Source organism: Miniopterus natalensis, chromosome 5 (genome assembly GCF_054644295.1).
Source record: "Miniopterus natalensis isolate mMinNat1 chromosome 5, mMinNat1.hap1, whole genome shotgun sequence".
NCBI lineage: Eukaryota > Metazoa > Chordata > Mammalia > Chiroptera > Miniopteridae > Miniopterus > Miniopterus natalensis.
This window is the reverse complement of record NC_142085.1, coordinates 23792888-23820131: the sequence shown is the minus strand read 5'-3', so window position 1 is coordinate 23820131 and position 27244 is coordinate 23792888. Positions and strand designations below refer to the sequence as shown.

The window sequence follows — 27244 nt, the reverse complement described above, 5'->3', positions numbered from 1 at the left end:
TTTTGACATGTTATTCCATGGACCTTCAAGGAAAGTCTGCAACTACCCAGACTTTCATTAGCCTTGCCTTTCAAGTGAGACACGCATCTCCTTTCCTTCTCTCCCTGGCTTTCTCAGAGCAGCTCTTGGTCCAGAGACCTGGCTGTTGAAGAGCAGTTTGCAAAGACCAAAAGTTCAACTCAGAAATTTCAGAAAGAGAGGTATGACCAAAAACTCAGCCCGTTCAGGACCCTTCCCTATCTTGCCCTGTCTCCATCACTAACAGGGATTTCTAGTCTATTCACAACCTTCTACCACAAATATTTTAAACATACTAATGCCGCCAAAGGCTCAGCCTGGAGCCTTCATCTATGCCCTGTGGAAACACTTTTCTCTTGAGGGGAAAAATATATTTAGCTTGTATCTTGAACTGTCCACTTACTTCCTCCCCACTAACTAAAACCTTCCCCTTTCTTCAAGACTCCCTTTCCCTTGAACATTTTTTTAATACAGTGATGGAAGACAGTGGCTCTTAAGCTTTCCCATCGCCCTCCTTCATGACCACATACCTACTGGAAGCTAGAAGCACATAAAGGTACCCCTCAGTTCCTGACTTCCAATCATTGTTCTGGGCCATTTCCTAATAATCTCTGTTCTCTCCAAATCCACTTTCACCACAAGGACCACCTGTTCTCAGCCCATGACAGATGATACAGATCTGTCATCTTCTGACTACAGGACAATTGCCCATCTTTTTTGATGATTTTAGCATCTTACTCTTCAACCTAGTCTCTCCTAGGTTATCAGAACATAAATACTGATAACCTTTCCAGAGCTCTGATCTCAAGGTAGAACCTGACCTTTGCAGCAAAAATGACTTTATTTCCACTGTACTTCTGCCACCTACTGACAGATGTCATCATACCTTGGACTCTCACTGAAAAGGGCCCTCTTTCAATGCCTAACTCTGCAAGGACCTCTCTTCCACATTACCACCTCTCTTCTTCCTCCAGGACTCCCATGGTTTTTCTCAATAGTAAGATAAGCTTCTTCAAAAGGAGTCCAATCTTCTGCCCACTGTCTCACCAACCATTTACTATATAATCCCTTGAAAGTTGTATAGCTCATTGAAACAGAGAAATTAAGAACAGAGTCATGAGTTTGTGCCCAACATGTGACACATTGTGTGATCTTGGGGGGGGGGGGATTTCACCTTTGTAGACTTTGGTTTCCCTCTATAAAGTGGGGGTGGGGGTAATAAATACTTTACATCACAGGCATTGCTGAGAGGATTAAACCATCTAAAGCAATTGACTTGCTTAGCACAGTATTTGTCACACAGTAAACTCTTAACACATGCTACACGTTATTGTTGGCACTGTTTTTCCATTAGTTTCTGCACACACATTCATTTGGAACCTCTTAGCTGAAGTTCAGCAGTGACACCAAATCAGTCCTCATCTGTCACCAAAGCTGCATCTTCCTTGGGTTCCTCCTGGCCCCGCACTCTCCTACCATCCTCCCAGCTAACTCTGCCATCACAGTTTTCACTTCAAGCTTCAAATGTAGCATTCTTCCTCTAGAAGGGCACTTATTCCTTCTACAGGTTAAAACTACTAATTGTATACACTTATTGTCCTAGCTCCAGTTTTGCTTTTCCAACTCCCTGCTGTGCAGAAGCTCAGGTTCATTGCCTGAGGAAATTTGCCCCATAGCCTCACAATTTGTTCCTCCTGAACAAATGGCAGAGCCATCCTCCTGCCTCCAGGCTATTACCCGCCCTCCACCTCCCTCCCTCCTACTAACCAGTCACATGTCAAATCCTACACATTTTGCTCTATTACCCCCTCACCTCCTTTCCATTCATTGACCATCTCTCTTTTCCAGTTCCCCTTCACTCATCTCAAGCAAAGTTTCTGATCTACCTGCCATGCAACTTTGACATGAGCAGAAATTACAGTTTTGCAGAAACTGTGAATATTTCTGCAATGAGTAACTTCCATGGGAAAGGCTCTCTATCTAATTCCAAAGGCTGTAAACTCAGTTTTATTGCAGTATTTCCAAACATCATAGTTATTTGGGTTGAATATGGATCAGATAATTAGCTTTTTTTCCCAATCTAACATAAAGCACTTCCAAATTTTCAACTATTTGCTGTTACTTTTCTCCTTCAGTGAGTACCAAATTAGCTCAATTTTAGTTAATTTTCAAGGCTATACTGAGCAGCAAGCAGAGAAAATGACTGAATAGATATGATTTCAAGGGGCAAGAAATTTTTCTGCTCCTGGCTCATTTGCAATGAAGTATCATATCCAAGGGTTTTCCCCTATGGTTAGGATTATATTTGAAGTAGGCTAAAGAATGTTCATTTTGACAACTTTTAATAGCAATATAATGGACACAATCCATTAAAGTCAAATAATAGTGGATTGTTTAAATAACGTAGGGTAGAGTCATGTAATACAAATCCATGAGAATATTAAATATGGCTTATCTGCAAGTTTAAAGATATAAAAAAAATAATAAATTAAGAGCAAAGTCAGTTTTAAAATTGCACACAGGATAATTCCAGACAATAGTAAGGTGAAGACCTGGGGTGGGGGGCAGGGGTGGGGTAAAAGGGGTCAATGGAGGGAAAAGGGGGCATGTGTAATACTTTCAACAATAAAGATAAAAAACAATACATATCAAAATTAGCAGACATAATCTTGGAGAACTAGGATTATGAGAAGTTTTTAATTTTTGTTTGACTATATTTCCTATATATTCTAAAATTTTAAAAATATATATGAAATGTATAAGAAAAAAGACTTTTCTTGTCATTATAAATAATGGCCCAAATAAAAGTAATGCCTATGCCTTAAGGAAAGCCTTTTATTGGTCAACATATAAAGTTAATATAAATTAGGTTACTCAACATTTGTGGAAAGCATATATTGATAGAGTCTTGAGAAAGAGAAGATATGAGCTTCTGAATTCACTAGAAGGAAGAAAAATATAACTGCCAGTGACAGGTGGTCAGAAAAGGGGGCGTACAGAAACACAGCTTCCCCGTCTAATAGCCTTGCCCCGAGAGAACCTGCCACTGACTGCGACCGGCCTTAAATGAGAGCTCGAGGCCTCTGCCAAATATGCCGGTGTTCCCTCAGCACCCACAGCAAACCTACCTGCATGATAAAATAGGTCATGAGGACCCACGGGAAAGTCAAATTTATATTTGTGCCATTGGCATATTCCTAGAGAAGCATAAAGCTCTCAAATTTCGGTCCTGCACAGTGTCACCATGTCGCATGAATTTCTAATGAGGCACCAATGATTCACCAATGTGAAGCCAAGTTTAAAATAGCTGTGTTTAAAATAAATACAACATTTTAAAATAAAAATCTAGACTTCCCTACACGTCAAATATTGTACATAACTCCTTGAACCATTTTCTGTGACACAAGCTCAATATAAATTTTCTTCTACTCTTGCCTCTTCTAGATCGGAAGAAAGCAGATGCACCTGAGCAGTAGCAGAGAAAAACTTTTAAAGGAACTTTTTAGATGGGAATGCTTCCCTGAGTCCTACCTATTGGTCAGCTCTTGCTAGTTCTTTCTAATACATGTGGCATTACCCCCTAAAGGTTTCATAATGGAAGTACAAATTAATTAACAATTTCAAAATGAAACTTAAGGCGTTCTTTTGAAGTAATGTTACGTTTAAAAAAGCTTGTTCCCGGTCAGGGCACATGCCCAGTTGTGGGCTCAATTTCCAGGCGGGAGCATACAGGAGGCAGCTCATCAATGAGTCATCATTGATGTTTCTATCTCTCTCTCTCCCTCTCCCTTCCTCTCTCTGAAATCAATAAAGATATATTTTAAAAAAAAAAACAAAAACAAGCCTGCTCTAATAGAAGAGGCTGCTTTCAAACACCTAAAAATTGTCCAAAACAGCCATGTGTGTGACCTACATATTTGAACAGAAGTGAGCATGGGCCCATTTGCTTGAAATACTCTCCAAACATTGCAATTTTTCAGGAGAAAAAAACAACCTGAGGTGTGTATTTTCAACAGCACTGGAGACCATGCAGTGGAGAACAGCTGCTTGGCGTTCTGTTTTCATTTACTCCTAAAGAATCGTGGCAGCCTTTTAAATTGATGGTGGTTTTTAATTCTTGAACCAGGAACCACAGATCAAGGTAATTGGCACATTTGTCAAATTCAAAGACTAAATATTGTAAGTGACCAGACTATTTACTCTTTGCTTTGAATCGCTAAATCTGTACTAGCAACAGAATGATAAGTGTTCTTTTTTAAAAGTCTAAGAAATGTGGCTTTTACTCTATTTGCAAGAGAAGAAAGGAGCACTAAGTCATCATCTCTTTCGTAACCCTTTGAGACAAAGTAGCAAAACACATAACTTACCATAGGTCTGAAACTCCTTGGTTCCATGGCCAATACCCCATTCCCCCCATTCACCTCACAATTTTCATTAAGTGAAGCTCTATCTTGCTCCCCAATTCCAGTTTCCATTCTGCATACTGTTTCCATACTAAGTTAGGTAAAACCGTGGACTTTGCTACTTACTCAATATTGCTCTCCCATGTAACACCCCCACTTCTTTCTACATGATAACTTACCACTCACTGGCATCTAAGAGAGAGCCCAGCCCATCTCTGCCTGACATCATTCTCTGTGCTGGCTCTGAGTTGGCTGGGTCCCTGACTCAGCTTTGCATAGAGGTGGGTGGAGAACATACTTGGCACGAAACATTAAAGTCACTGGGCTGTGGGTAGAGCAGCTTTCCTTAGAAAAGGGTGAGAGTGGGCAAAAATAAAAACATCTAGAATAAACCGAAACACCAAGGAGAGAAAGTACATAGATGCTGAACCTGGCATGCTGTGCTAAGCTTCTTCAATTAAGCTCAATTTTTCAACATTGATCTTTTCAATTCATTACATTTTAACCACAAGGGAGTTAGATATAAACTCTTATTAATTGAAAACATCATTTTCACTTTAAAATAAAAAAACACATCATGGAATAAAATACAAAGTTCACTCCTTTTTAAAGATAAAATTAAGACATTTTCTAAAAAATGCCTGGCTTGGAGGAGACAGCATTGGGCTACACAAAGTACTGGGGGTACTTGTTCCACTCTCCTGGCTTGAGGCTACCTCAAAGGAAGCAGCACTGGATCTAGGGGTGTGGTGGGGTGGGATGCTATGCAGGCACACACTCTGAGAAAATCTCCAGATGCCTTGAGACTTTTGCCTACAGTATATACTGATACATACAACTGGCTCCACATCTTTTCAGATGACACCTTGTGTCTCTTTCATGCATCCTTTCCTAGTCATAGTCCCTCCCCTACCTCTCAAGCTGGCTAAAAACTCATTGTAAGGGATGCTGAGGATGAGCACAAAGCTGACTATGGTTAATTTTATGTGTCAGCTTAACTGGGTCAAGGGACACCCAGGTTACTGGTAAAACATTATTTCTGGGTGTATCTTGTGAGAGTGTTTCTGGGGGAGATTGACATTGGAATCTGATGACTAAGGAAAGAAGATCTGGCCTTGACCAATGTGGGCAGGCATCTCCCAATCCTTTGATCACCTCAACAGGACAAAAAAGCAAAGGAAGGGTGAATTTTCTCTCCCTCTCCTTGTGCTAAGATGTTCATCTCCTTCTGCCCTTGGACATTGGAGCTCCTAGCCTTGGGTTTTCAGACTTGGACTGAGTTATACTACAGGCTTTCCTGGTTCTCCAACTTGCCGACAGCATGTGATGGCATATCTCAGCCTCCAAAGTCATGTGAGTCAATTCCCATAATAAATCTCCTCTTATGTTTTATATCTATGGAGAGAGATATCCTATCAGTTCTGTTTCTTTGGAGAGCTCCTTAATATGATAATGATGATGATGATGATGATGATATGATGATGGTGGTGATGATGACGATTGGTCCAGACAATGTTTATTATATCTAAGGAGGTTATTGTCAGTTCTTTATTCACAAAAAGGCTCTGAGTAAAAGCCATAGACCCATAGTCTGTAAAAAAAAAGGAGTTAAATACCAGTGGAAATTGCTAGTCACCCTTCACCCCAAAACCCCATGTAAACTGTGGAAACTAGCCTTATTCCAGTGATAGGGGAAAATCCTAAGTTCTAAGGTAGTGGCTTTCACTAAGTGGGACCATCCTTCTCCTGAGTTTTAGGAATGCATGAGAGCATTTTTTGATCATCAAAATGGCAGATGCTTCAAGCATCTTGTGTCCCACAACCAGGGAACCAAAGTGAGCTGCAATGAGTAGGACAACCTATAAATCAGGAATTATGCCCCCCACAAGGGAGTTTTTTAACATGATCGAACTGTTCTGTATCCTGATGGCAGTGTATTCATAGCTATGCATGTGTTCAAATTTATAGAACTGTACACAGAAGTCACTTATACTGTATGCTAGTTTAAAAATAAAATTAAAAATAAGAAAAATAATTACCAAATATATTTATTCTATAGCTTTCACTTTGCAGCATGGTTCTCAGAAATAAATTAAAGTTACTTAGCAAAGGTGAAACATACACATTAGAAAGTTATAGTGTATAAGTGAGAGCCAAAAAAACCACTGGGGTACTTGAGTGGGGAGAAATATTTCTGGATAAGAATATGGACTCACATAAAAAGTAGCCTGGATCTTGAAGGGTTGGTGGAAGTTTTAATTTAAAAAAAATTTTACAATATTAGAACTACAAAAGTAATATTTACCCATGTAATATAGTCTAACAATACAGAACTATAAAAGTAAACAAAGAAAAATACATATACACGACTGCTTACTGCTAATCCCACTCCCCAGCGTAGCAACTCTTAACTTGGACACAGCTTGGTTTATATTCTCTCAAACATTTTTAATGCATAATCAAATGCTGAATATATAGTTTATTGAACTGAATGATCTCAGTAGAATACAGACATGAAATAATTTTATTTTTCTTCAATGTCTATAACAATGCTCTCTCAGCTTTCTCTACATCACCCCTAAAAACAGCTTTGGAAGATGTCATAGCTTTATGGTGCCTTTCAGCCACTAAAACTAACCCTCTAAGTTTATTTAGAGCAGCTGTTCTTTGAAGAAAAAGTATTAGCCTGAAATGATCACAAGTAATACCAAACTTGTCAAGAATTTGAGTACAATTGCAAAAAAAAATCAAGTATGAAAAACAAATCTGTCCAAGTTAATATTATCTTATATATGTGCTATCAAATATTCAAATATGCATGTTCAGCTAAATTAATAATTTATGAGTAGACTTGATTATTTCATCTATATCCCTGAAGATTTATATATTCAAGTTAGGGAAAAAAAACTTCATGTTGCCTTTATCAGAAAAATGAAGAATTGCCTCATATTCAGAGTCACTTTATGTCAAGTATATATCAGATGCATGTTTTTGGTTTTGTTTTTTAATCAGTATGAGACATACACAAGATCTGTTATTTTTACATCTTTTTCTGTCAACATATTACTGGTGAGTGGTCAGTGTAATTAGATCTTATTTTTTAATGACATAATTTAGTTAACCAGTCATACATTGACATTTAGATTATTTCCAATTTGTCATTACAAAATATTGTTACATGAAAGATTTATAGACCTCATGTATTAGCTTCCCAGTGCTGCCATAACAAATTAACACAAACTTGGTGGCTTAAAACAACAGGAATATATTCTCTCCAGTTCTGGAGATCAGAAGTCCAAAATCAAGCTATTGCAGGGCCACACGCCCTCTGAGGACTCCAGATGGAAATCCTTGTCTCTTCCACCTCCTGATGACTCCAGGTGTTTCTTGGTTTGTGGCAGCATAACCCTAATTCTGCTTTTATCTTCAGATGGCTTTCTTTTGTGTCTGTCTTCCTACTCTTAGGACACTTGTTTTTGGATCAAGAATTCACCTTAGTCCGGAATGATCTCATCATGAAATTTTTAACTTAATTACACCCACAAACGCCCCTTTTTCAAAAAAAGTCACACTCACAGGTTCTGACAAGATGTATCTTTTGGGAGCATGAGGCACCATCTAACTCACTATGCCTTAAAACTTCTGAACAAAGAATCTGTAAGATTTTCTTAAAAGTGGTCCAACTAGACTATAAGGGATATACATTTAAATTGTGATAGATACTTCACCAACTCTGAATATTATTGTTTTCTTTCATGTTTGTTAATAAAAAAGCAAAGGTTAAAGCAATGACTTGTTTGAGTTTGTACTTCTTTATAATTAACGAGAATAAACATCTTTTTGCATGTTCATTGGCACTTTCTATTTCTTGATCTGGCTCATGGCCTTTGTTGATTTCTTTAGCATATTTTCTTTTACTAATTTTACTCATTGATTTACAATTACTCTTGGTTGATAGGACTTGGCTATATAAAATAGAAAGTTAATATTTTAAAACTTAACCTCTCCTTCCTCTGGAAGCTCTGGGTGTGAACAATTCAGGTCGAGAATTATGGCTCTCTATTGTGGAAAGCTAGGTCAGACCTTTGTTCACTAGACCTAAGGTAGGTTGGTTGGTTGGCTGGTTAGTTGGTTTCATTGTCCAGATCAAGTAAGGCTATAGTCAGTGGCCATCTCCACTCAGTAGTATAATACAATAGCTAAAAACATAGGATATGAATCAAATAAGCCTTTGGAAAAACAATTTGCCATTTCCTCATTGTGCTACTATGGACAAGTCAACCTTGCACAATTTGTGTCCTCATTTGCAAAATGAGAAATTTATAAAAATAAGATGCTAAAAAACCTTTGTGCCTGTTTTTCTGTGGAGTATATTCTCCCTTGTCTCCTTTTCATCAAGTGCCAGCTCTTAAAAGAGGCTTTCCCGAAGTCTCTTGGGTAGCCACCATTTACTCTCTCTCCTTTACCAACCTATATTCCTTCCTCCTGTTTTATTTTCTTTTTCCAGTTATTGTTACTTGAAATTACCTTATTTATTTATTTGTGTATCAGATTATTGTCAGCTCTCTCAACACCCTACACTATAATGCTGGTCCCATGAAGGCTGTGATCTGGTTGGTTGTATCCACTCATATAGCCTCAGTACCTAGATCAATGCCTGATATGCAGTAGATGCTCAAAAAATATTTTAATAGATAAATAAATTACTAATGAATGAAAGTAAGTAGCCTTATACATAGTAAATACTCAAAAGTAATGAGAATCCATATCCAAATCTCTATGACTCTACTTCTTAAATTAGTTAAACAATTAGACTGATTAAACATAGGCTTCAATGCCTTAGTTGCCTGTGTAGCCAAACCAGAACTTAATCAGAGGTAAAAAATCAAAACCTCTGGACAACCAATCACAAACAGCCAACTTGGCTTCCCAAATAAGGCAACTACTTAAGTTATAGCCAATCAAATAATTTCCTTGCTTTGCTTCTACCTCTTTGCTTTAAAAGTGTCTCCCTCAGCTCCCACTGGGGGAGAGCTCCTAACTACTTCCAGTTTAGCACTGCCTGATTTGAATGTGTGTGTTTTTTCTCAAATAAACCCTTAACATTTTTAATATGCCTCAGTTTATTTTTTTAACATACTATATTCAACTCAAAAATATTACTTGCTAACAAGTGTCTGTGCTATCAAATTCTCTTTCAGGTCAATGTACTGTGTTTGCACTGTCATAGTTGCTGTCTGCTGAGCAGGCACTTTCTTATTTTTAAATGCCCTAGCTATCAGAAAGTGAAGAATTCTGTAGTAATTATTTGATTTTGGTCTAAAGATGGTCAACATCTTAGCATGGCTACACAGTTCCACATACAACTCACTATAACACAGAACACATGCAAAGAGACAGACATAGTTGATGTTAGCTGTATATATTATATGAACCTCTATTCTATTCTTTTCTATTTCATTTCATAGACTACAAAACCAAAAATAATTGGGTTATTTAAGGGCAAAATTAAAATAGTGTTTTTAATTTTTATATTTTGCTCGTTTAGGTTACTGAGTAAACCAATATCATGCAGGTTTACTATAGGGCTAGCACCCAATTCACTCATTTGAAACCTAATTTGCAGTTCAGCACCATGCCAAAAACAAATTTCAAATTTTGTTTCATCACCAATACTTATTTCTTTCCATCTTAAAACCTGACAGTTACAATTGCCTATATTTGTACCATGCCAAAGAACTTTTCATTTTGAAAGATAGGTGAGCTCTGGCTTTAAGATCAGTCTTGGCCTAATTAACACACTTCAATAACATTCACCCATTTTAAATCCAATGTATTTATTTCTCATGAGTTAGTTTGTGTTTGTTTGTTTTTAAATGGCAGCTCCCAGCATGGTTTTCAGACGAGGCTGATTCAAAGTTCACAAAATGTCATCATACAATACCACTTTCTCTAACACATTACCCAGGAAACTAAAATGAAAGTCAAATTTAAACCATTTAAACTTTGTACATAACATGATCTAAAATTACTAGAAACACCAGTTTCCAAAGATCTTATACAAATTTGTTCATACCCTTTATTAGTGAGACTTCTATTGCTCAAAGAGTCAAAAAATATAAACCTTAGAAAATTATTTAAATAAATTTTATACATTATTTTTATTCTTATGTATCTTCCACTCATACTGGAGATAAATTTTCCAATAATAACTGTACTTCTATTACCTTACAGGATGGGACTGTGGTTTTTTTTTTAAATTCTCTCTGAGCTGAACACTAATAAAACAACCATCTTAACTTTAACCAGGGATTTCATTAATAAAAATCCTTTCAAATTAACATTCTGAACCTAATGCATTACAATTTCTCAGTTATCACCCCCACCATAGCCAATTCCATAAAACAAAAAGATTTGTCAGATTCTCAGGAAACAAAGCAAGGCTGTGATTAGGTAAAAATGAGACAATGCATATAAATATCCTCAGGATTGTGCCTGTCTCATGAAACGTGTTCAAAAACCTTTGTTAGTTTTGAATCTAATTTCCTAGTATGAAAAGTAACTGTGCTACTTACACGTATGAAAGAATGATAAAATAGAAAAAAAATTAATTTAGTGTTTGTACATAAGAAAGACCGATTGGTTTGGTAGGTGAGAAAATTAGGATTCTTAAAGAAGCAAAAGAAAATGGGATATAATACTGAATATATAAAACTGTAGCTAAGAAGGCACCATTTGGTAATGACAAAAAAATCCAGAATACCTTTCTAAGGACATCTGAAAACAGAGACTGAAATGTCAGAAAGAGTGATTTTCCATACTTTGGGACTTCATGGGTCAGTAATTTTTTTTCAAGGATTCATCATCGTTTCATAAATATTTTTTAAAAAATTTAAACCAAAAAATTCAGAAAGAAAGTAATCTCAAATAGTGAATAAACATAAATTATTTTATAGAGATTACATTGTTTTTATTTTTCTTATTTACTCTAGAGCAAGTAAAACCTGCCACAGACCAGCAGTGATCCACAAAACACTTGTGTCATTCATTCGGTCTCAGAGTCCACCATGAACGAATGAGGCCCCTCTGAGATCAGCACTCTCCTCCTTAACAGGCCTCCTCTTTGCAAGGAGCTTCAATTCTTCTGACCATACGTAAGAGAAAACCTCACTATGAAACTAATAACCTTAACTTAGACCAAAGTCACAGCAGAGAACGAATATCTGTTGATGAGTCATCAGGGGGCATATTGAAGTCTAATATGTCCTTTTACTCTGGCTAATTTTATGGGTACTCCTGCTACGTGTTCGTACCAGAGCTGACTTTTGGAAGAATGTTGAGAAGTAAGAAGCAGTAAGGTATGAACAAGCATTTTCTGAACACCACTGTGCATTGATTTAGGTGTTATTATTATTTAATCTCATGTTAAATCATAAAAAATACAGTATTATCAGTAGATAGTAACAATACTTTTAAAAAGCAAATTGAGGTCACTGGAAGTTGCCAAAGCCATCTCCACAGCTGGAAGGCATCAGAGCTGTGATTCCATCTCTGAATCCAACATGACATTTTAAGCACTCAGCACTGTCGACTGTGTGTGGACCGTTACCCACATCCTTCCCCTGAGATATCCATCAATCTCTTTTTCAGAATGGTCTCGCCCTATCAAAATGTACCCCCAGGCTGCTGACTTTTGCTTTCTCAAAAAGTCTGATTAGCCCGGCCGGGCATGGCTCAGCAGTTGAGCATCGGGCTATGAACCAAGAGATTGAGGTGCGATTCCCAGTCAGGCCACATGCCCAGGCTGCGGGCTGAATTCCCAGTGGGGGCGTGCAGGAGGCAGCCGATCAATGACTCTCTCATCACTGATGTTTCTATCTCTCTCTCCCTCTCCATTCCTCTCTCTGAAATCAATAAAGATATACTAAAAAAAAAGTCTAATCTCTTCAAAGCCTCCCAAGGACTAACAAACTACACCCTTTTAATAGACATTTCCACTTCACAGCAACATATCCTTTATCCAAAATCATGATGGAGAACAATATAATTGTTCAGAAGCACCTATTAGGATCTCCTTTACCATGTTTCAAATCTCTATATCTATCTATCTATCTATCTATCTATCTATCTATCTATCTATCTATCTATCATCTATCATCTCACACACACACACACGCGCGCGCGCGCGCAAAAGCATTTACTCAGGTTTAGTGGCTTACAAATGTCCTTTGAGAAGAAATCTCCTATATGGACTACTTAATCATTTTGGGCCACAGAATTAATCTAGGAAAGCCATGGAAGATTGGAAAGATTTCAGACACCAAACATGTGTCTGGTGGAGCTACAGCTGTATGATATGCCCCCAGGTCTTAGGATAATAGAAACATTGTGAATATTATCACCAAGTTTTTTGGAGCACACACTAAATTATCAATCAAATGAGAACAAAAGCAGAACGTGACATGGGAAAAAATAATGAAACCTATTAGAGAACCCCTTCTGAGTGCCCAGACTCTTTGATTACTCATAGGCTCAGGTCAACCAAGGACGAGATCAATAAATATCGCAAACACTTACTATGCTCCTGTAACTCTCCAAGGGGAATATTAAAGGAACGTATTTTCCAACTTTATTGAGGTATAACTGACAAATAAAACTGCAAGATATTTAAAGTCTACTTATCAAATGCATGATGTGATAGACATACACATTGTGAAAGGATTTCCCCCATGAGATAACACATCAATCCCCTCACATATTTACCTTTTTGTGTGTGAGAGAGAACATCCAAGTTCCACTCTCTTATCAAATTTCAAGTATATGACACAGAGTTATTTCCCATGGTAAAAACTCCAGAAACGTTCTGGACTTGACTCTTTCTATACGTGAAGCATGAAATCCAGGCTTGATGTCTCCCAAGTCAGAACTTAAAAGCATCTAAGCTCCATTCTCCTCCCACCCAGGAGGGTATAGAATTACATAAATCAAAACTGGGGCCCAGCCGGCATGGCTCAGTGGTTGAGCATTGACCTATGATCCAGGAGATCGAAGTTTGATTCCCGGGCAGGGCACATGCCCGGTTTGTGGGCTCCATCCCCAGTCGGGGGCGTGCAGGAGGCAGCCGATCAATGACAACTCTCTCATCATTGATGTTTCTCTCTCTCCCTCCCTTTCCCTTCCTCTCTCTGAAATCAATAAAGATATATTTAAATAAAAAAAATTTTTTTAAACCTGGGAAGAACCTCAGATCATCAGGTTCAATATTTTCTTTTCATCAGTGAGGAAATGGAGACCCAGGGAGGTTAAGTGACTTGTTTCAGCCAACCTTAAACTAATGGCCAGTTCAACTCATTCTTTCACTCAGAGAATGATGACAATGAGTGTTCAAGGATAAGAGCAACATTGAATGTTCCCTGGTAACTCTGTGACAATATTTATGTTTTAAAAAATATAATACTATTTACACCTCTGAACAAAAATTTCCACACCTTTGAATAACGTGATATAATATTCTACGCCCTGGGAAGTTGATACATTTGTCTATGGCCCTTCTCTTTCTCTTACTGGATTCTTCTCATTCCACAAGTGACATTACCCAACATTTAGGGAAACTGAACAGAGTTCTCCCTCCCTCTTCGTGGTCAAGGGTACTGGCTATGCCAACAACTCTGTAACTGTGAAGCAATGACTTGAAAGATCATCCCTCGATCATAAAATACAACAGGATACACAAAAAAGGAAAACTAAGTTCAAGCTCTTAAAAAGAATGTTAGTGAGTGGATTCAAGTTGGCCATACCCTCCATCCCTTTTGCTAAGAAACAGAAGCAAATGACATTTATCTGTTTGGGAATTCTCTCAACTTTTAGAGAATGTAGAAGCCATCCATGACCCCTGGAATCATTGAGTCCAGGGTAAGTTAAATAGTAGGTGCCCATGGGCCCTGGATTGTCTGGGACAATCCTGGTTAATATCTGTTGTCCTAAAGTAACTATTAATAAGACTGCCTTACATTCTCAAGGGCTGCCTGTGAGAATAATAATTTACATGTTCACCTGTTAAATAAGAATTTTAAAAATCTACCTATCACTTAAAGAAATCTGACACTTGCAAATGAATACCATTAGTACCATAGAGGAAGGGGCTGGTTGCCAGGGCAACTAACCATGTGATTAGAAGGTTGAAACTTTTGACTCTAATCTTTCAAAAACAAAGAATAATAGGGTCCCCTTAAGGTAAATATCAGCTTTGATTATTTGTTTATCGTACAGTCTAAGCGTGGAGATGCTGGAAAAAGGGATAATTCCCCTCTCTCAAACGACTGGGCAAGATTCCACCATGCAATTCAGAAAAGTAAGCAATTTAAAACTTGTGAGTTATTTCTTTAATTTTCTATTTAATATTTTTGAACCATTGTTGACTGTGGTTAAGTGAAACCATGGAAAGCAAAACCACAGGTAAGGGAGAACTACTGTACATGAGGGAACCAAAAAATGATCACTTTTACATCTCAAGTATTATTAAAAAAACAAACCAAAACCAAATGCACAAAAATTCCAGGTAACTTGAGTACTCTGTTCTACCTCATCTATACTCTACGGTCTTTACAATGGCTATTGCAGTGTAACAGAGAAGAATCTTCCTCTCAGCATTGATGTTTGGGAGGACAGGAAAAAGAATCTAAGCAAAATATAAACTTGAAAATAAACATAAAAGTCCTTGAGGGGTAATGCAGATTTCATTGATTTCCTAAATATCTCATTATAATTATATAACTTCCAGCAGTAAAGAGTTTCCAGATATCTGAAAATATCTAATACTAAATGCTATTTTTGTAGTACTTAATTTTCACAAGGAAATTATAACTATAACCTATCCTTGGAGCAAAACCAAGGTTAAATTAATCATTAAAAATGGAACTAAACTAGTGTCTCTATGGCTGTCCTTCTACCCACTCTGAGAAAGTTTCACAGCCTCTAAGGTTATTTCATTGCTCTGTGAACCAGTACTTGGGCTAATACGGATGGAGTCTACCATTTTCCTCCTGTCACATTCTGGCTTGTTACTGTTCACGCCAGTCTGCAATCCTGCCACCAATGCCATGGCTCCCTGCCGATGGTCACACCAAGGTGTCCAGGACTCTGTGTTGAGAATGCTGACACCTCTGTCAAAGCTGATAGCACAAGGCATGTGGGCAATGAGTGCTTTTCACATTGCTCAAAGATTTTATGGAAGACAACTCTTTCCATTTTCACTCACGAGCAAAACTGAGTTTGAAGTCAACCAGAAGGGGAGGCAGCCTGCCATACTCAGAGTCACTCATTTTCTCTGGACAAACAACACAAGTATCTCATCTATTTTTTCCCTCAGGACATGGGGATGATTCTCTGCCTGGGAGGCTCTTCAATGTCACTTGAAACAATCCTTAGAAAGTGCCAAACTATCAGCTCTCCAGATGTGGCTGAACCTTAAGGTGAATTCAGTTTAGGCTTAGTTAGGGATCCCTGCCACTTATGAAGTCAGATAATGTGCATTGCACATGCACACACAGAGAAACAGGTAGAAGTCATGCCTGTGCAGTTCAAAAGAGGTTTATTGAGTACCACTTGCCATGTATCAGACACGACCCTAGGTGTCAGAACTAAGTTCCTGACTCCAAAGAATCTTCAGTCTGCTGGTGGCCAAGGCTCTTTAGGCAGAAAGATGAAAGCACTCTAGGTGTCTATAAACCTGCTCCTAGATGAAGAATAAATCACCAAAGATCAGCTTACCTTTCATTCTTCTCAGATAGAACTCATTGGTTCAGCGGGATCGTAAAAATGTGAGGTTGTTACGACAAAAGTCATTGTGAGCTATTTGAAATATCAGTAAAACTGAAAAATACAATTGAACCCATGGTAATTTTGCCTTTATTTGGACTATTAGGATTCTATGGTTTAGCTATAAGAGATGTGCTGCACAAATATATTCACTGATTTGCACGTTAATGTTCTGACAACATAGAGAGTCCAAAAAGGAACCGTTCCTCTTTGCACATTTATATTTTTATAGAAAAAAAATGTAGTATATTGCCCACTGTGTCACTGCCCTTACATTTCCTTATACACTATTACAGATCAGTAATTCCCCTACTGTGCCCAATATTTTTACTTATGATCAATATTTTATTTTTAAAAAAAACATTGTAATAAACAACATTTTAACTAAATATTTGTCTATTTCTTTACTTTGAACAGAACCCTAGAATAAAATTACCTGGCCAGTAAGTATATAAGTAGTTAAGGCCTCAATGCATATTAGACTCCAGAAAAGTTACATTAATTTACAGTCTACTTGTAGTACATGAAAAGATATGTTTTATAGAAAAATTCTTAAATTAAGAAAAACTATTAGAGAGAGAAGTGTTTCTTTCCCATGAAAATATCTTATATGCAGGGGTGTCCTGTACAGAATAGTTTCTGAATTTAAAGCTTTGTAAACTCAGATAGTGCTGATAACCATACTTACGTTCTTCTTTTGAACATTTTACCTACTCACACACACGCACCCAGATTGCCTCCCATAACCCTCCTACTTACCTATGATCTTCCCCTCCTATGGCATCCTGCCTTGAGAAGTCTAGGAGTTTGGGGTATATTTTTATTAATTGTTTGAACCATGTATTAGGTATGGTCCTAATTATTTATAGCTCACAGTTTAGCCATTAATTCCTATCTCTATTCAGTACTTGCTTTCATATAAGATAAAAGCATATTATAAATTTCTGGAAGATTAAAGGAGATGGGGGTTTACTGCTACAAAGCAGAGCTGCAGCCAGGAAGGGGCCCTCATAAATGCCTTTCCCAGCCCTGTAGGGCCTGCCCAAGTCAAGGAAGGCAAATCCCAGAAGGGGTGTGACTGTGGTGGATTGCAAAGAAAAGAATTCATTGGAAACCTCTAAGACCAACTCCCCCTTCCCCTTCCCCTTCCCCTTCCCCTTCCACACCCCATGCAAAGGAGTAGCAGCAGCCAGGACACCAAGATGCTGCAAGCAAAGGACTCCCAGGATGGATGGATGGGTGGGTAGACGATGGATGAATGAATAAATGAATGAACAGAAGCAGATGGAACAACAAAACATGCAGGAATTCCCAGAATGAAAGCTGAACTCAACTGGAAAAACAAAATAGGAATGAAAAGATGTCATTTTCCCTTCACACATTCTAAAGGAACTCTGTGTGACAAGCTTATTAATTCACGCTGGCAGTTTCCTCCTTCCGTCTCCCACCAGGCCATGCTTTCCCAGAGAAATCAGAACAGGTTCAGGAAAGCAATCCTGTGGTCTCTCTCATCTGCCCCTGAGATGAATGTCATCAAGTTAGTATTTAAAAGCAAGAGGTGGTCTCGGGATTGCTACATCCTGACAAGGGCACGAGGCCTTTTTTGGAGAACAAGCTGAGGGTGACGTCTTTTGCAGAAGCCACACATGCAAGGAAAACGCCCTTTAGCTGAGAAGAAAACTGATGAAAGGCCCCTTGAGAAAGTCTTAGGTTATAAATAAAAGAAAAACCAGCAATTAAAGCACAGACATCCTCTCACCATTTAAAAAAAAACACCCACATCCTTATATTTATGAAGACCATGCAGCAAAATAAAGCCACGACTCTCTAAGCAATTACATCACTAATACAACAGTCTGTTTGTCACTCCCTGAGGGGAGCCGTACTTGGGAAGGAATAACTAGCTATGTAAGTAATTGTAATTCCCACAGTGAGAACCTAGAAAATATTTCGCCGCACGTACAGTGTGTTATAAATGTCAGTGTGAAAGCCCAGCTCGGTTAAAGCCTGCAATCCATCTCCCTCTGCTATTCGCCATCACACTGAGCTGTAGCAAAAGATCCGCTGAAACGGTGCACCTCAGACTTACATTATCGGCAGACACTGCTTTAATCAGCAGTGGTTTTCAAAGGGCTGGGTGGCTTCGAGAACTTCATTTGAGCCATAAAGTTGAAATCTTGCTCATCAGTTTCACTTTTCTTTCACCTCCCCTCCCTGGGTTCTCATAAACACAGCCCTCGTTTTTCTTAAAGGAATAAGAAAAATGGAAATGGGGGCTGGGATTCTGCCATTTCGACATAGTCCACTTTTCCCCCAGCCTTCAGCGATGCAAAGGGACTAAAATTAGAGTTTCAAAGGGACTAAGCTATCTGTGTCAGGCACATCGCAGGGAGCAGCGAGAACTACAAAAGGGAATGAGTGAGAGCTACACATCCATTTTAGAAATAACATTTAAAACACTGATTTCATATTTTCTAAATTTTTATTCCTTATACACAGCATCCACTTTATTTTGTGTAATATTATGAGAAAATAGAATGCTTTGTTTTGATAATATTCCAATATTAATATTGAGGATAATTTCTTCGTATATTCCATAATTTTCACCCATGATCCAATCCTCAAATCTTTGTTGTATGTCGGGGAAAATATAGAAAATATATGCAATTCAACTCATGAGTACTAAACTAAACTTTCTATACTACAAAGAAGGTTTAATCTAATAACAAGGACTTTTCTTTTATATTTGGTCAGTGATGAAGTAAAAATATTAACTACTTGAATTCTAATGTTTGTATAAAGGCATTATTTGGCATGGAAAGAATTGAATAAGTACACAGCCAAAGGATACTTTCTGCAGACATAAAATTCTAAAGAGCATAGCAATCTTTGCAAACCCAACCCAACCTCTCACTTTGTAGATAAGGAAACCAAAGGTTAAGTGATTTGGCAAAGGCCACACAAACACAACTTTAACACCAAGACTGGTCTCCTAAACTCAGATACAACATACTTTTTACCACACTAGATGGCACTTAGGAAGAGATAGAAGGCTCTTCTTTGGAAGAAGTCACACACACACACACACACACACACACACACACACACACACACACACATTGTCTCCTTTTTCATAGATAGGAAGACGGTACTCAGAACACCTGCATGCACTCACCTACCCTAATTCATCATTTCTCCATTATCATCATTCTGCAATTTATCATTCTACACTATGCAAAACTCATTACCCTGCAATTATGCCCATTACGATTTCAATTCCCCTTGCCTAGTAATTTCCCATTGATCTCCATCGTCCACCATTATCATGGCATTTCATTGCCCCCAATCCATTTTTTAATTTTCATGCTGCAGATTCTTCAGGTGCTTTTTGAAACTGATTTGTTGATTTGTGACATTAAGCATCCTTTCATATGTCTATTGGCCATCTGTATGTCCTCTTTGGATAAGTGTCTATTTGGGTTGTTTGCCTATTTCTTAATTGGATTGTTTGGGGGGTTTTGGTGTTGAGTTTTATCAGTTCTTTATAAATTCAATTTTTAAAATTAAAATAACTTTTAACTTTGAGATAATTTATTTGTTACTGGATCTATAAGGAGGAGGCCAGAAAGAGGGTGGGATTATTTCTTATGCAAAAAATATATAAGACCAATTATTTAGCTTTTCACTTTACCTGCCAAATAATCAGGATTCATAGTTACTCTTTGCAATTATTCATCTTCAGCTGGGATAAAACCAGAGTCTTATTACTCATAATGATTGAGGGATGTCTCAATTCTTTGGAAAACATTATCAATGAACTCTCTAATACCAGGTGCAGCCCGATCAATCCTAAATCCAATTTATTGATTTCTCAGAGAGTTCTTATCTCCCTTAGGAAGGGAAATAAATTAATCATACTAAAATTTTATAAACACTGAGTTCAGAACTTCAGAGAACAGTAGTTCTGAATTTCTTCCACTTGTCTCCCAATTGAAGGATACTTATTGAGGCACTAACCATAAAATATTGTTCATTACTGCTCATCTGGTTTTTTTAACTAATTATTTCCACAGAGTATTTTAAATGTCAACTTATTACAGAGCACTGGTCCTCTATGGAGAGAATGGAATAATAAATTCAAAATATACTATTGATGAATGGCCCATCCTTGGAGATGTGCCAAGTAGGTGTAGAATGCACAGTAAGCACCACAAACATGTTAGAAAGATGCCCAAATGCCTACCATTCTCCATAATGGTGTCATCCATAAAAGCAAACATGAGCCAGCATCATAAGAGACTTAAAGTTTGGGGGCAAATGAACTCACATCCCCTACCATCAAAATGACCACTCAAACAAAATGGGCAACTTTATCAGTAAAATCCAGAACATAGCAAGAGTCATTGGTCTACTCTTACAAGTGGCAGAGAAACAGCAGATTTCCAAAATAAATAATCAAATGCCAAAGAAAAGGAAATGTCATTGTTTGTTTTCATCTTTCTTTTATTTTGATATACCAAAATTAGTTTATTAGGGATCCAGGGCAATCAATTTTTTTAAAAAATTTTAATGTTTTTTTTATTGATTTCAGAGAGAGGAAAGGAAAGGGAGAGAGAGAAACATCAATGATGAGAGATAGTCATTAATGGTTGCCTCCTGCACCCAAGCATGTGCCCTGACCAGGAATCTAATCGTGATCTCCTGGTTCATGGGTTGACACTCAACCACTGAGCTGCACCACCCAGGCCAGGGCAATCAATTTTGATATAAAGACACATCGATCTAGTACCTTATCTCCAGAGATTTATGACCCTAAATTTACCACTTATTTTATTATATGATGTTGTCTTGTCAGGAATTATGTATAGATCAGAAACAACATTCATGCCATACTAAAAATAACCTCTAAATAACACATAAGAAACAACAGCAGTATAAATTGTTTTCCTCAGGTATGTCAGTACTTACTGAGTACCTGTAACCAATTCTAGTGAGATACAGTTAGAAAAATACAGATGTAGATGTCAGTTCAAAAAATTAGAAGCTTCCATGGTGAAATTTGAAACTAGCCCCCTTACATAAAGAGCAAGGAGAGACATCAAAAGCAGACCACTCCAGATTGGTAGGTGGTTGGTTTAACAAGCAAGCAAACTTACATATGAAGTTATTGTGGGTGACCTCAAGACAAGCAGACTTCTGCACCTGCCCACCAGAATCTTAAAAGTTTATATAGAGGTTTTAGCTGGGCTCAATCCTCTAAACAATCAAGATGTTTTCAACAATACCCTACTTTCATGGCCATGCCTTAGAAAAGAGCTCCCACTGTGGGAATGGTAGGGAGAATATACATTCCAAGGACAGGAGTTGGGGGAGCTCTTGATTGCTCAGGGTCTAACACATGGGTCAACCAGTGGTCACGTACTCCCAATGACCTCCTCCAACAGTGAATATTATGATGGAACAAGATATGTTAATGCATAAAATGCTTTACAACTGTTCCCTTTGTTAAGACATTCTGATGAATAATTATAGACTTGCTGTTGCAAATCTATGTGAGAAAAACGAATTTGGGATGTTTTTATTTGGTCCACTTAGATTTTTTCCAAGCTTCTAAAACTTACTATTATTATTTCATAATCTACTAAAATATAATCAAAACATAATAATCTCCTTGATGGCCAAGACTTTATCATGTGTGTTTCCACTGCAGCTCTTAGTAACATGTCTTGTTCAAAACAGGTATTCAGAAATGTGTATTGATTTGAAAGACTAATTTTGTTTTTTCTGAGGACATTTCTACCTAGTACACACTAGGTTGCATCTGTAAAGATGCTTCCCAACAAACTCAAACTTGTCATCAATAATAACATCAGGAATTATAACCAAAGTGCTAGTTCCATGTTTTTGTTTGCAACAGATTACTTCTTAGTAAATAATTAATTTTATTGGTATTAAGCTATGAATTAATAACTAATTTAGCCTTATTTAAAGACTAACTTTCACTGAATTATCATAAAATTTTAAAATGCATCATTTTCTGTATTTTTACATTTTACTCACAGTATTTTCTTTATTTTTTTTATTGTAGTATTAAAAATGAAGTATGATCTCGAGATTATTTTGTGTGAGATCATAAGTAAATTTACATGTTATTGAATAAGTCTTTCATCATCAAATTCAAAATAAATTAAAAATATTTTAAATGTAAAAAGTAAAAGTTGAATTATTTAAAATATTTTCAGCTTCTGAGATAACACCCTATTTTTTAAAAAACTGACAGATGACATAATTTCTTTCTCAAGCTCAGAAAGTTACTTTTACTCAATAAAGTAATATTTATGACATTCAGAAATTGTCTACTGTGTTGATATGTGTCTACCAAAACTCAATATAAAATGAGTTGGATGGCATCCCCTTGTTATCATTATTTTTGTGATATTTATTGAACATTTATTGCTTGGGAAGATAGAATTGTCTCTTGAGACATATTATACAAATGTGATAGAAATTATTAGATTTATGCATGAGATCTGTTTGTCTTATCATCTCTTAGAGAAACCATTATTATGGCAAAATGCCCTGAGGTGCATGGTCATTTTAACTATATTAACAGTTAAAATTGCTCCTTTTCATTAAGAAATTTCAGTTGAAGATAAAAGTGAAATTCTTTGTTGATGCATTTAATAATCTAAAAGAAAAAGGGTTTGAAGAGTAGTCAGAATTTCTTGACTTAATTTTACTTATTTATTAAAACTCACTAAATAGAAAGATACTTATTTTTTAAATAATTCCAAAAATAGCTTCATGTTATAGATATAAATGACTCCCAGCTTGAATTTATTGTCCTGTATATCATTATTCTGAAAATGCAACTCACAAATAAAACCAGACAATTCAAATGTTGACACATCATTTTAAAGTGTGTTTCAGAGAACACTACTTAAAATATTCACTGTCACTGCATATGCACATTATAAAGCCCTATATTGGTAGGAGTTTAACAAATTAGATTAACCTCCAGAGTATCTCATAGCCTTCAGTATATTAAAATATGATATGAGTTTCCAAGGGGAAATATACTGTATAGTGAATTCCCTACATAGAGTTTCCTGAATTTTCTTGAGAATAGACCAGAACATCTTTTTGTCAGGCAGCTGGAAAATTAGAGTTCCAAGAAATGCATTTTCAGAGACACATGATACAACGGTTATTCAAGCCTGACCAGGAAAAACAAAAGATCCATTCAGCACGAGCACCAATTATTGGGGAATCAACAAAACCGAATAGTATTGTTACAAAACAGCACCCTCCCTTTCTTCACCCCCCACAATAATTACTTTTAGTGTAATCTGATTTTGCAGAATCAAACTTGACTAAAATATTCAACAAGGCTTAATATGTTGGATTTTCAAGGGGTGGAAATGTCCTTCTATATACATGCTAAGTAATTTTTCTTTTTTATGGTTGAAAATTGGGATGATATCCACCAATGTATGAGGAATTTAGATTGGCATCGGTAAATTTAGGGCATTTTGAAGGATTTGAGATTCACAATTTTTTTTTCTGAAATTGAATGGATGTAAAAGTGTCACCTTCAATTGTCAAGCACCCAGGAACTTACTTTTAATCACCAAAGAGCAACAAATTCAGGGCAAAAAAGTCAATAGCCAAAGGTAGCAATTCACTCACCCATGTAAGGTAACGATTTATATTGGATATGTTGTAAAGGAACCTACTTTATTTTTGTCTATATCTTTGAGTAGAATGAACTAACGAATTTTTAAAATCTGTTATTGGTTTTCTTACTTGCTACAGATTTTACCTTAAAAATTTTTTTTCAAACAAAGCCAATCATGCATATTGTTTAATTGTTCATGATATAGATCTTTTTATAAGTACACCTTTAATTTTAAATAATATGCATATTATAACTCAACAATATTGTAATACATGCATATTTAAATATTTTAATGGAAAAATATTCTGTCCTTTAACATCATTTTTATAAACTTTACTACTTATAATAAATTTAATAATTTTCAGAATTTATTGAACTCCGCAAAACTACGTTTTAAACTATATTCAGCAATCTAGCCAATTCTACCATATTACATTGGTATTAGCAAGGAATACACTGCTCCATGAGTTGAAGTTTTGGAATATTTATTCACATAAAGAGACAAAGTGTTTAACTAAAATAAGGTCTATTGAAAACTTTTAAAGATATGTATTTTTCAAGCTCTCTTAAATAGAGATTCTGAACCTAAGCTCACAATGTCATCAGAATTCCTATATCTGAAAGGAGTTTGAATTGCAGACCTAGTTCTATTTACCTGTACAGGCAACTGCCCCAAATACTGAACTTGAATGTTTTCCCTCCCTGCCTAAGAACCGTCTCTCCTCAGTGCAGATTGGATGTTCTCATGCCTTCTGATCTGCCCCATATTTTCCTCCAATCTTCTGAAGTTAATCAGACGCTGGCCCTAGGCTTCTCCTCCAGAGAATGTTCATAAATTTTGTGCTACTTTCCCTAAGGAGAGGCTCTCACTTCTAGATTTATAGCTGTGTTTAAGGTAGAGTGGGAATGCAGAAAGTCTGACCTTCCAGAAAGTGAAATGTTTATACATCAAATCACTTCTAATAATAAGAGATCATTTTCACTTTTGTTCACTTGCCCCAGGGCCACTATGTTTATGTGCAACACTTCCTGTAAAAAGTTGACAGAAGATCTGGGTCAAATTTCACACTAATGCACAGCAACTCTTTATTCATGCATTTATTTACTCTCCATCTGGTTCCATAAAGGTTTTATTACCTCTAAGCAAGCCTTTATGGTTAGTATATCTGAATTTTTCTGTTACTTTGAATGCATTTCAGCTTTCTCTTTCTTTATCAATAAATTTGGGTATGGACTTTCAAAAAAAGTCAGGCAGAAAACAGTTTGCAAATCACGGCTCAGCCTAGGGATTTCACATACATTATAGTTTTTAATCCTCACAACAACACTCAAATTAGGTATTACTGTTCCCTGCCTCACAAGTACGTTAACTGAGACTCAGAAAGCTTAAACAAAACCCCATGGTCCTACATTTAAAAGTTGTGAAGTGAGAATTCTCACCCAGTCCTTTCTGAGTTAAAACCCCTGATTACTTCTACAATAATACATGGCTTTTAAAAACAGTCAAAAAGCAAAATAGTCTGTGGTCATTAGACAACTACGTGGAACAGAGGTCCACAGTTGATATTCAAAATTATGACCTGAATCCTTTAAGGAAAAGTTATATTTTATCCAATATATTTCTTCAAGATCTTGAAATTCTAACATACCTTAGGCGATTCAACCCAATATAGTTCTTCTTTTCATAATCCAAGTATTAATACAATTAATAGTGCGTAATCTCAACTTCAGACATCCAGAACAATGAATTCTCATAAGTTTAAGAAACCACGGTTTTATAGTCGATATAGTTTTACTTTTTGCTACTTGAACTACTATTAAAATTAGCCATGCCCTGTCCTAACATTAACTCTCTAACCTCAGTAAATTTATAGACATAATTAGCCTCCTATACCCATCAGATGAACCATGATTCTGCTCAAGGTTATAGCATATTCATTTGAGCAAATATAGGTGACCACTATAGTTCATTGACATTTAATTTCTTTAGCATCAAGGTAAAGTTACTTTTATGACTTTTGTAGCGAAAAAAAAAAAATCTATAAACTTTATTCTTACATTAGAAGTTAACTTATTTCATAAAACATTAAAATATCCTATAATACTGATAAATTTTCCTTGAAATATATTCCCAGTATGTCCAAGAGAAATTAGGCTGAACATTTGCTAAACTTGACATCAATAAATAAAATAATTTTCCAGTATTGAGGCAATCACAACAGAGGCTCAAAATAAATCATATCTCGTTTTTAAAGTGAAGGTAAACCACATCATTTAACTAAATCGAATTTGCCCACATTCTAGTGATGAAAAATTTTTAATAACTTTATTACATTATTTTAGTAAAGATCATGGAATTCCCCACTTCAAGGTCATTGGCCAGAAAACCATGAAAATACAGACTGGCTAACACAACTTCCAATCCCTGACAGCTGCTTCTTCACGCTGACAATTGTTATAAATCTGCATACGCTAAATCTCACAGATCTTACCGTCAGTTTCTCCTCTAAATTCTCATTTAATACGCTTCCTTTTTCATGCTTTCCAACTTCCATGTTGAGAGAGAGAGAGAGAAACAGGAAAAGAGAGATTCGGGTTCTGTCTAGAAAATGATGCGTCCGCTCGCACGTTAGATATTGCAGGACATTCCAAGTTGTGAAAGCCCAGGACACTATCAGGAAGCCTTGGCGATAGTTTCTGGTTAGCTAGTGTTTCCATTTATAGATGTTCAAACCCCATAAACAGAGCACTGAGGAGAAGTCAGGCAGCTGGCCTTAGATAATGATAAATGTCACTAGATAGAAAAGCAAACTCTTCAACAGGAGAATATTCCAACAGGTTAAGTTCTCTGAACAAAGTAAGATGTGTGTGACAAACAGCCACTGTCAAAGGATTCATTAACAGCCTCTGGAGCAGAATAAAACACACTCTAGAATGCAGACCTAATAAATCAGTTTTAAAAGGACTAATGTGATAGTCATATAGCAAATATGAATCAGCCAGTCTTGTTCTTCCAAATTCCAATTTTTGTCCTGATAATCCAGGCGTTATGCATTATTTTGTAGCTCAAAAACTTTTTAAAACAATTAAAGGGAAAGAGCAAAGGATAACTAATTACAACTATTAAGACACACAACACATATATTCAAAGGGTGTTACCAATTCTGCTCCCTGAAAATTTGGCAAATGGTGCTTAGAAACACCATGAAATAAAAGTCATGTTTCTTTTCACAAAAACTGATTTTGTTCTGCTTTTCTACCAGGAACAAAGTTATGAGATAGATGAAATTTATTTCTTGAATGGAACAAATATTTTCAGGATTCTTTA

General features: G+C 36.6%; 1 protein-coding gene across 1 annotated transcript in view; it reads right to left on the bottom strand.

Annotated features, from left to right (window-relative positions):
• The window catches only part of MLIP (muscular LMNA interacting protein), a 203948-nt gene extending 177477 nt beyond the window's left edge, over nucleotides 1–26471 (bottom strand). Inside the window, exon 1 of the mRNA XM_016198059.2 lies at nucleotides 26409–26471. Coding sequence (XP_016053545.2) covers nucleotides 26409–26471 — 63 coding nt within the window. The remainder of the gene's footprint in view (nucleotides 1–26408) is intronic.
• Between the last annotated feature and the right edge of the window lie 773 nt (nucleotides 26472–27244).